General features: G+C 56.3%; 1 protein-coding gene across 1 annotated transcript; it reads right to left on the bottom strand.

The window, feature by feature from the left end:
- Positions 1-941: 941 nt before the first annotated feature.
- Positions 942-8,602, bottom strand: HMOX1 (heme oxygenase 1). The gene is made up of 5 exons (XM_030320506.1): positions 8,466-8,602; positions 6,858-6,978; positions 4,157-4,648; positions 2,699-2,798; positions 942-1,682 (listed from the first exon to the last, which is right to left on the bottom strand). Exons 1-5 carry the CDS (start codon positions 8,486-8,488, stop codon positions 1,552-1,554), a joined length of 867 nt encoding a protein of 288 aa, XP_030176366.1. The 5' UTR covers positions 8,489-8,602; the 3' UTR covers positions 942-1,551.
- Between the last annotated feature and the right edge of the window lie 1,242 nt (positions 8,603-9,844).

Below are 9,844 nucleotides of genomic sequence, written 5' to 3'. Positions count from 1 at the left end.
CTGACAGCACTGTCCACAGACGGGTGTTTAGACACCCCTGGCCCCTCCACCAGCTGCGGAAGGTAGTTGTATTACTTTCATTTTGCCAGTGAACACAAGGAGGCCAAGTGCCTTGTCCAAGGTTCCAGACTTAGTGACAAAGCCAGGACAAAGTTCTCCAAACTCCCCAGTCATCACGTGCTAGTGGTATAAGGAAACACTTTGTCCCCTGCTTTCTCAACTACACCTTAAGCGAGGGCTTTTCGCTTTCCCAAATTGGGAAGCTGCACTATTAATATTTCAGTGGCTCTCATGACTTAGGGGGGAAAAAATCGGGGCTTTAGAGCTGGACAGATCTGGCTTAAATCCTTCCCGACCCCCAGAGCACCCTGCGCAGGTTTGCTGCGAGGATTAAACGAGATGACAGGTGGGGTGACACAAAAATCGCTTAGCCCAAATCACAAAACCCCGATCACCCTCCTTTCAAAATAGGAGCTGACGCTGGGCGATGTTGACATTTTACACGCCTCTCGTTTGCTTCTCCAGACGGGCAGGTGATGTGGGTCTCACCGCATTCGTGTTGCAGATGACAGGACTGAACCCCACAAAGGTTAGTAACGAACGTCCACAGCCGCGCTCCGTAGCAGTGTCACATCTCACTGTAGTCCCAAAGATTCACTGTTATCGACTAGATAAATTTTATCCCATAAGCTGCTCGTTGCCGCCTAACAGGGCAATGCCATCCTCAGTAAAGCAGTCCTGCATCCAAAAAGGTTCCGCACAAAGCTGCACTCGCCCGCTGCCCAAAAGCTCGCCCCCCACATTCCCACACCGGGGACCAACATCCGAAACTGGTTCCTTCCACCCCACCTTCGCCCCTTCTCCCCACCAGGAATTCAAGAAACAAGTGGGGGAAAGGTCAGTTCCCCAAGGGTAACAGCGCCCAAGAAAAACACTTCAAGTTACTATCAGGCAATGTAGTTTATTATTTCACACAAAAGTTAGCAACCAAGGCCACAGTGTCGTTAAACACCTCCCTCCCCACCCCCCCCCAAACTCGCCCCAACCCCGCTATAAAAACAGAACACAACAAAATACCACAGTTCACGTTGAGCCAGGAACACAAAGTGGCTCCGACAAAAACAAGACAAACAGAAGACACAACATCTTTGCACGTTTGTATAAAAATTGCCATGGCCCACGGGGCAAGCGGTCATGGCGTGTCAAGGAGACCGCGAACTCGGGGCATGGGGAGGTTCAAGACAGCTGCCACTTCTGGCCATGTCTTCTGGGCTCTGCTGCAGGAACGGGGGCTGCTGAGGGTCCAGGCAGGACCCCTCATCCCAGTTTGGAAGTGCAAGTCGTTGAGTTGGATGTGCTTTCGGTTGGGGAAGATGCCGCAGGCTCTTCCTCCCTTTCCAGAGAGAGAGGGACGCAGGGACAGGGCAGGCGGGGGGCCCAGACAGCCCCCCTTGCCTACAGTAAGGAAGCCAGCCAAGAGACGTGCCCTCTCCAGAAAGAGGGCCCTCGGTGGGACAGAGTTCACAGCCTGAGGGGCCAGCACCCTTGCAATCACATGACATAAAGCCCCACAGCAACCGTTGCCACCACAAAGCTGAGGGTAAGGACCCATCGGAGGAGCGGCGCCTGGGAGAGGAGGTTCGGCTGGGGCTTCCCTCTGGGAGTCTCCGTGAGAGCAGCATCTGAGAGAGAGAAAGGGGGCAACGTCACCAACAGGTGGACACGGGTGGGGGTATGGGTGTCACAGAAGAACACAGCAAAAGGGTCTCGGCAGCCTCTAGTACAGTGCCTCCTCAGTGTCTGTTAGAGCAGACAGAGAGCCCTCTGGCCACTGCTCGGTTATCTCCAAAGACGGGGAGCTTACTCCTTCTCCCAGCTGTCTGCTCATCCATTTTCAGCCAGCCCGCGTGGCGAGGACACATCCTCCGGGGGTACTCCGGGGAACCCCACTTTGAGAACTGCTGTGTTAGGGTAACGACCCCCCCTCCCCGCACACCGGCTAGCCAATCCCATCAGGACTGGCCTCATTCCCATGTGCCCAGGCGCAGTTCCACCCACAGAGGGCTCCACAGGGTCCTGGCACGGGTGGGAAAGCCACAGGGCAGGTGGGGTAGGCTGCCGGTGGCTCGAGGGGCAAGACCTACAGTAACCCGCCAAGCAGGGGGCTGGCCTTCACTTCTCTGTTCACCCCCGCCCCCAAAACCACAATCTTGCCCACGCCCGTGTCGGGCTCGATGAGGGTACATTTCATGGAGCACTTTGGTCTTTCTGGAAGTTTTCCAGATGTTCTCTCAGGACTGCCACGGAGGCACATGAGGGGGGGACTAACACGCAAGAAGACCGAGGGGTCCCGTGCCTCCCCGGGGTCCCACGGCAGGGTAACTGCTAGAACCACTTCCAGACACCCTGCCCCCCATCAGGGGGTCTCCACTCAGAAACCATGAAAGGGGCGGGGGGCGGGGGGAGGGGGTGACGGTGAACGAGAACCAATCGACCGCCCTCGATTTCAGAGATGGGGAAACAGGTGTGGAGAGGCTGCAGGTCTGGCCCCGAGCCCCACTGTGAAGGCTGCTGCCCTGTGCCTGCGCCCTACTTGTCACTCGGAACACTCGGAAGACGGGGCAGCCAAGCGGCGCCCGAGACACGCGGCTGGGCCCCGCGCCCCTCCCACAGCGGCCATCCCCGGGGGGACCCTCACCTCGCGCCCCGCTGCCGACCCGCCGGCGCAGCCCCGGTGCCTGCGAGGGGCTCTGGTCCTCGGCGTCCTGGGCCAGCAGCTCCTGCAGCTCCTCAAACAGCTGAGAGACAGAAGACACACAGCCCGTCTCAGTGACCTCACAGGTGACAAGTACGTTAGAACCGCCTGCCTGCTCTTCCCCAGATGCTCCCCGGTAACCAGCATCCTGACGTCAGGGTTCACTGGGGCTGTTCGTGCCCTTGTCCCGTGTCCCTGGGCCAAGTCTTATTCCGCGAGCGGCACCCAGTACGTGGCTCCTGCAGCCCGCTGTCCTCACCCAGCCGCCCCCTGCGCCACTCAGCCTTGGTCCGTGTGTTTCGTGATGCTCACTAGCCAGGCTTTGCAGGGGAAGCGCCTGGACCGAGGCTGACCCAGAGGTCAGGCAGCAAGAGCCAGCCTTCCAGCGGCTCCAAAGCCCCTGGAGGGGTTTTTCTGAACCCCTCCGAAAGACACAGAGCCTTCTGGGAGGCTTGACCAGGTCCGTTTGCCCTTGTCATCGGTCAGGGGACTGCAAGGGAGGGACGGTGCTCCCTAACAGGTGCTGGGTGCCATGCTGGGAACCAAGGGGCCCAGGAAGGCATGAGCTAAGACCCCAGTCCCCACAGCGCCCCCAGGAGGAGGGGAGAGCTATAGGATTCTACGACATCCGGGTTAGAAGGAACCTCACCCTCAGCTCCGCCCAGTCATCCTTCAAGGTCTTGCTCAAAGCCCACGCTCCCCTTGGGTTTGAGGCAATGCTAGAAACTTGCATCCTGCCTTGCCGGCCACACCTGTGACCCCTGCAATGCCAACCCGGCCACACACAAGTCTATGTTGTCGCACGGTGTTGCCACAGAGTGCTACAACTGTGCCTCTCACACCCTGAAAGACCACGAACCAACCGTGAGAAGGCTGGCCCTGTGCCAGGTCCTGCCATTGGGACTTGATTGGTATAAACTCACTTGACTCTCACAACAACTCTTAAGAGGCAGGCGCTGTTACATCCTCGTTTTACAGATGGGGAAACTGAGGTAAGATCACCCAGCTAGTGGGGCGCCTGTGTGGACAGTCAGTTAAGCGTCCGACTTCAGCTCAGGTCAAGATCTCGCAGCTCACAGGTTCGAGCCCCCCATCGGGCTCTATGCTGACAGCTCAGAGCCTGGAGCCTGCTTTGGATTCTGTGTCTCCCTCTCTCTCTCTCTGTCTCTGCTCCTCCCCTGCTTGTGTTCTCCCACTCTCTCCTCTCTCTCTCAAAAATAAATAAATAAATACATTAAAAAAAAGATCACCCGGCTAGGAAGTGGCAGAACTAGGAGCCTGACTCCCTAACCATGCCTTTAACCATGACCCACAGCCCACGCCCCCTGTGTAGGAGCGATGTCCCCACAGGAGCAGCGAGGGGAGACAGTGGCCACCCTGGGCTGCCAGCCAGCTCCTCACCTGAATGTTGAGCAGGAACGCAGCCTTGGCCTCTTCGATGACCCTCTGCCTGACCTCGGGGGTCATCTCCAGAGTGTTCATGCGGGAGCGGTACAGCTGCTTGAACTTGGTGGCGCTGGCGACGTTGGGGAAGGTGAAGAAGTCCACGCCCTCCCCGGAGCTGGGCAGGTCCAGGGCCTTCTGAGCAATCTTCTTGAGGACCTGGCCCCCAGACAGATCGCCGAGGTAGCGGGTGTAGGCGTGGGCCACCAGCAGCTCCGGCTCCTTGCGCCCCACCTCGTGGAGCCGCCGCACGTAGCGCCTGGTGGCCTGCGTGTAGGGGATGGCGTCCTCCCAGCGGGGCCCATACCAGAAGGCCATGTCCCGCTCCAGGGCGGCCCTGCGGTGCAGCTCTTCGGGGAAGTAGAGGGGGGCATAGACGGGGTTCTCCTTGTTGCGCTCGATCTCTTCCTCCAGAGCCACGTAGATGTGGTACAGGGAGGCCATCACCAGCTGAAACCGGAGCGAGCAGGTCAGGCTGCCAGCCTCTCGGAAGAACCCCATCCGGCCCCTCCCCCCACCGCCCCGGGGAGACCCTCACGACCTCCCCAGGCTGGGCTCCCACCTCTTGCTGCCCCCCCCCACCCCACAAATCCTCTCTACACAGCAGCCAGAGAATTCGATCATGCACCTGCTGAGCCTAAACCCTTTTATTCCATGGGATGAACACGCAGCCTAACTTAGTCCCTATGAACAGAGGAGCTGCTGTCCCCACTTTACAGAAAGGGAAACGGAGGCTCAGAGAGGGGAGGAAACCGAGGTCTCACAGCTAGTAAGAGATGAAACTGAAGTCAGGCCCAGGCGTTGCTAGGGAACCAGCACAGCTCTAGAGCAAGGGAGGACCTGAATGAAAGTGCTTACTGGAGACTCCCGGCGCCTCTGGACTTTGACCTCTGGGTAACTATCTGCCGGCCGATTCTCCCTGGAAACGCACTCCGAACCCCACACCTCTAGATGTTGGTCTAGTCTAGGGGGACCGGCCCGGTCCACCTTGGCTTGGGGAACTGCCATTACACATTAATACTCTAAGTTTGAGTCTGAAGGAGAACAAAGATGTTCTGGTTGAGGTTTCCAAGTTATTTGTAAGCCGCAAACCTTCATGGCAGCCTCCTTTCTCAACAGGGCAGAAATCCAGGCAGCTTTCTGATACAAAGCAGCCTGGGCTATCGAGTGTGACTGACCTGGTTCTAACCTCTGCTCGGCCGGTCCTTAGCTGTGTGACCTTGGGTAAGCCGCTCGCCCTCTCTTGGCGATTTGAGGTCTGAGTGACTGTCAAGTCAAGCCTTGGTCCCCTCCCCTGCCAAAGGGGACAAGCATGTACTAAAGGGGACTGATGGGAGAGTCAAGCAGGGTGACACAGGTAAAGTACTAGGCACAGCCTGGCCCTTGGCCCTCGGTTAAGAGGCTGTGGTGATAAACGTCACTGCCATCAGAATCACCTCCGCGAGCATGGGTTCTCTCATGGATCTCTGTGCCCACTTTGAACTCAGAGGCTCAGACGCAAGACCCAAAGTCCCAGTGGTTGGCTATGGGATACTCCAGCAGTCACCTCCGCGGCTCCCGCTGTCCCCAGCTACAGTACACCAACTGGGTGTGTGTCACGCCTCCTGGAACTGCATGTCACATGTCACTGCAGCATCTCTTGGGCTGGAAGTGGGGGAGGGTGCCGATTGCAAAAGGGCGGGGTGTCAGGAGCAGGGGGGATACACCTGCTCGACCCCCTCTGTTCAAGCTGAATAAGCCTTTCCTCACGCTGAGGTCTGACCACCAGACCCCCGCCTGACCCTTGGAGTGCTTGCCTTTTATTCGCATGAATTCCACAACGGTGCTGGGAAAATCAGTGCCTCACATGAAGCAGGTGCTTAAGAAGACTCTGTGTTGAGGGGGCACCTGGGTGGCTCAGTCGGTTAAGCGTCCGACTTCGGCTCGGGTCGTGATCTCACAGTCCGTGAGTTCGAGCCCCACGTCGGGCTCTGTGCTGACAGCTCAGAACCTGGAGCCTGCTTCGGATTCTGTGTCTCCCTCTCTCTCTACCCCTCGCCTGCTCACACTCTGTCCCTCTCTCTCAAAAATAAATGAACATTAAAAAAAAAAGAAGACACTGTGTTGGAACCCCACTTCATAGAGGAGGTCCCCACAATCTTACCATTAGGAAATGGTCATGGTCGGGCTCGAACCCATGCTGCCCCTTGCCTTCAGAGGCAGATCAGAATTACGTCACGAGTGCAAGGTCTGAAGTGCGACCAAGCCTGGGTTTGATTTCAGCCTTTCCCATTTACTTACTGGCTGTGTGACCTTCTGTTAGCTACTTCACCTCTCTGAACCTTCCCTTCCTCATCTTCCTTACCCGGAGGGGAGGCACAGAATAAGAAACTGTAAAATGCCCAGCACAGAGGAGGCGCTCAGTTGATGGCACTAGGGCCCCTGCCCCTCCACAGCACTACCGTCACAGGTTGGGAATTTGCTGTGTGACCTTGCGCAGGTCACTTCCCCTCTTTAAGCCTCCGTGGTATCATCTGCAAAATGATTCCCTTGAACACGCCCATCTGGTCCCTCAGCATCCCTGGGCCGAATTTCCACTTAAACCACTGACCTGGGTGCCTTGGACACACACACCCCTGTCATACCCTCCACCAGGGCTGGTCCCCACCAGGCCACATACCTTAAATCCTTTCCGGGTCACCTGGCCCTTCTGAAAGTTCTTCATGAACTCGGCATTCTCTGCCTGGACGTGCACCTCCTTGGTGGCCTCCTTCAGGGCCTCTGACAAATCCTGGGGCATGCTGCAGAGGGGAGGGGGGAGGGAGGGAGAGAGGGGGAGGGTGAATAAGAGTGGCTCTGAGCAGGGTTCATCCCCACGCTGAGCTTCTGAGCCTGCCATCTGCCTCTCAGCAGGCCTCAGAGAGCGATCAGAGTCCTCTGCAGAAATCGCTCCAACCTGCCATCTAATACGTAGGCCACCTTCCTTCCCAACTGCCTTCCAACACAGCCCCATCAACGCGCTTCAGGTCCTACAACCGACTGGGAAACCCTGATACCAAGTTATTGGCGAAAAGGGGGGGGGGTGCGGTTTGCCATGCCCGGGGAGAAGTGGCCCCCAGAAATATGAACATTCATATTCTACATCATCACTGCTTGCATTGGCTTTGCACCCAAGATTTAATTCAACCGTTTTGTTGACGTTTCAGGTACAAATCTCTTAAAATGTTACGTGCATCAAAAAAAAAAAATTAAAATAAAAAAAATTAAAAAAAAAAATGGGGCGCCTGGGTGGCTCAGTCAGTTAGGCGTCCGACTTCGGCTCAGGTCATGATCTCATGGTCCGTGAGTTCGAGCCCCGCATCGGGCTCTGTGCTGACAGCTCAGAGCCTGGAGCCCATTTCAGATTCTGTGTCTCCCTCTCTCTCTGCCCCTCCCCTGTTCACACTCTGTCTCTGTCTCAAAAATAAATAAACGTTAAAAAAAAAATTTTTTTTTAAATAAAAAATAAATGTTACGCGCATCATAAAAGTGCTTGGTTTAAAAAGCCTGTGAAACTCTGCGTTACTCAAAAGAATCCCTTTCTGGGAGTATTTCTGCCATATGTCTGTATCCACTTCCCGCAGAACTGTCATTTCTCCTTTCTCTCCCGCACCCCCCCTTCCAGAAACATCACCCCCTGTTCTGTACATGTTCATTGAACTCCTGGGAGAAGGGAAGGAGCCAGACTGGGAGGCGGACAGACGGTGGCTCAAATCCCAGCTCAGACACCTGCTAGCCAAGGGGACCTTGGGCTTGTTGCCTCCCTGGTCTGTGAAGTCCTCATCTGTAAAATGGGGCCAGGAAAGCCACAGTGGTGTTTTTGTTCAAGTGCCGGACAACTAGTAAGACAAGGACATGGCCACCAGGGGGCTCTGGTAAGGGAACCAGCCACTGTCACCCAGCCTGGGCAGCCCCAGGGATCCTAGATTTAAGCAGAGAGCACCTCCAAGGTCATTCAAAAGTCCAATACAAAAAAAAGAAAAAAAAAAGTTGGGATACCTTAGGGTCACACCCATCTGGTCCCCCAGCCCCGGCCGGGGAGCCAGCCAGGTAAGCCACCTTTTATCCCTCTAACTGGCCCACCGGACGAGACTGAAACCCAGCTTCTCCTTAACGGGAAACCCAAGGGAGTGAGCGATGTGGCTTCCCGGCTCTGTCTCGGGGAGGGACTGGAGACCAGAGCTGGGCGGCAGGGCAGGGGCTGCCCGCCGGGGAGAGGCCGGTCCCCGGCCCCGCGCCCCTCACTTGCCTGTCGGGCTGCGGGCGCTCCATCCGGCCGGCGCTCGGTGCTGGCTGCGGTGCTGGGTGCTGGGTGCTGGCTCCGACGTCTCGGGACGCGCGGGAGGAGTGGCGAAGGCGACTGTGCCGAGGGCGACTGTGCCGAGCCGCGCCGCGCCGTCCATTTATCGCCCGGACGGGTCACGTGGCGGCCAGCAGCTGATCCCCACATTCGGCCCGACGTTGCAACACCCGCGCCGCGCCCGCCCCAGGCCAGCGGGGGTGGAGGGGGAGCGGTCATATGACCCTCGGAAAACAAAGCAATTTAAAACAGGACGCTTAAAAAAAAAAAAAAAAAAAAAAGGGCAACAATGTCTGGAAATCTGAGCAACTGTGTGATTTTGTCCCTTCCAGAGGCCCCCCGCCATGCCAGGATGGGACTTGTGCTCCCCAGGAATCTGAAAGAGCCAGAAAGCTCGGGGGCTTGAGTCTCAGAGCAGGAGGCTGGCGGGCCACAGCCGGGACTTACCAGTCCCAGACCCTGCCGGCAGAGCCCTAAATGTCACCTCCTCAGGGGACTCTCAGCTGACAACCTCCCTCATTCTCACTTTAAATGTACATTTAGGGCCTTTTTAATTTTTTTTAAGCACCTATTAAGTGCTAGAGACTGTACTGATTTTATAGTTCATCGCCACAACTATTCTGTGGGGTAGACCACTACCATTTTACAGACGGGGAAACTGAGGCTGGGGATTGGGGGGCGGGGGGGATGAAGTGGCGTGCCCCGGGTCACACATAAAGCAGGAAACTGGGACCCAAACCTGGGAGTGAGTCTGAGTCTGCCCTCCCCCTCCAGGCTGTCCTAACACTTGGTACACAACTTGAGAGCAATGTCTGTCACAAAGCTATCTTCCTGCCGACATGCGTAGGGCACTCTTCCACGGCTCGTCACAGCTGACTCATCTTGGAACAGAGCTATTCCCTATCTGATCTACTATTGAATTAGTTCTGCATGAGATTGATCACTTAGGACACTGGGTAAGCCCAGGTGACAAAACTGAATAGTTCCCGAAGTGCCGTCCCAATGCCACAATTCTGGACTCTAAGTTTAAAAACAAAAACACAGGGGCGCCTGGGTGGCTCAGGCGGTTAAGCGTCTGACTCTTGATCTCAGCTCAGGTCTTGATCTCAGGGTCCAAGCCCCGCATTGGGCTCTGTGCTGGATGTGAAGCCTACTTCAAAACAAAACAGACAAAAAACATAAAACCAATCATAAAAACATAACTTTGGCTCAGTACAAGTATGTTGTTTGGAAACAGAGGTAGCAAATGCCCAAGTCTGAAAAAAATGCAAGTACAGGCTTGAGGATGGCCTGTCAAGCATGGATTTCCCAGCTGGAGGACTGTGGTA

The sequence above is a fragment of the Lynx canadensis genome, chromosome B4 (genome assembly GCF_007474595.2).
Source record: "Lynx canadensis isolate LIC74 chromosome B4, mLynCan4.pri.v2, whole genome shotgun sequence".
Taxonomy (NCBI): Eukaryota; Metazoa; Chordata; class Mammalia; order Carnivora; family Felidae; genus Lynx; species Lynx canadensis.
The sequence above is the reverse complement of the archived record's forward strand: the minus strand, read 5'-3'. Positions and strand labels throughout refer to the sequence as shown.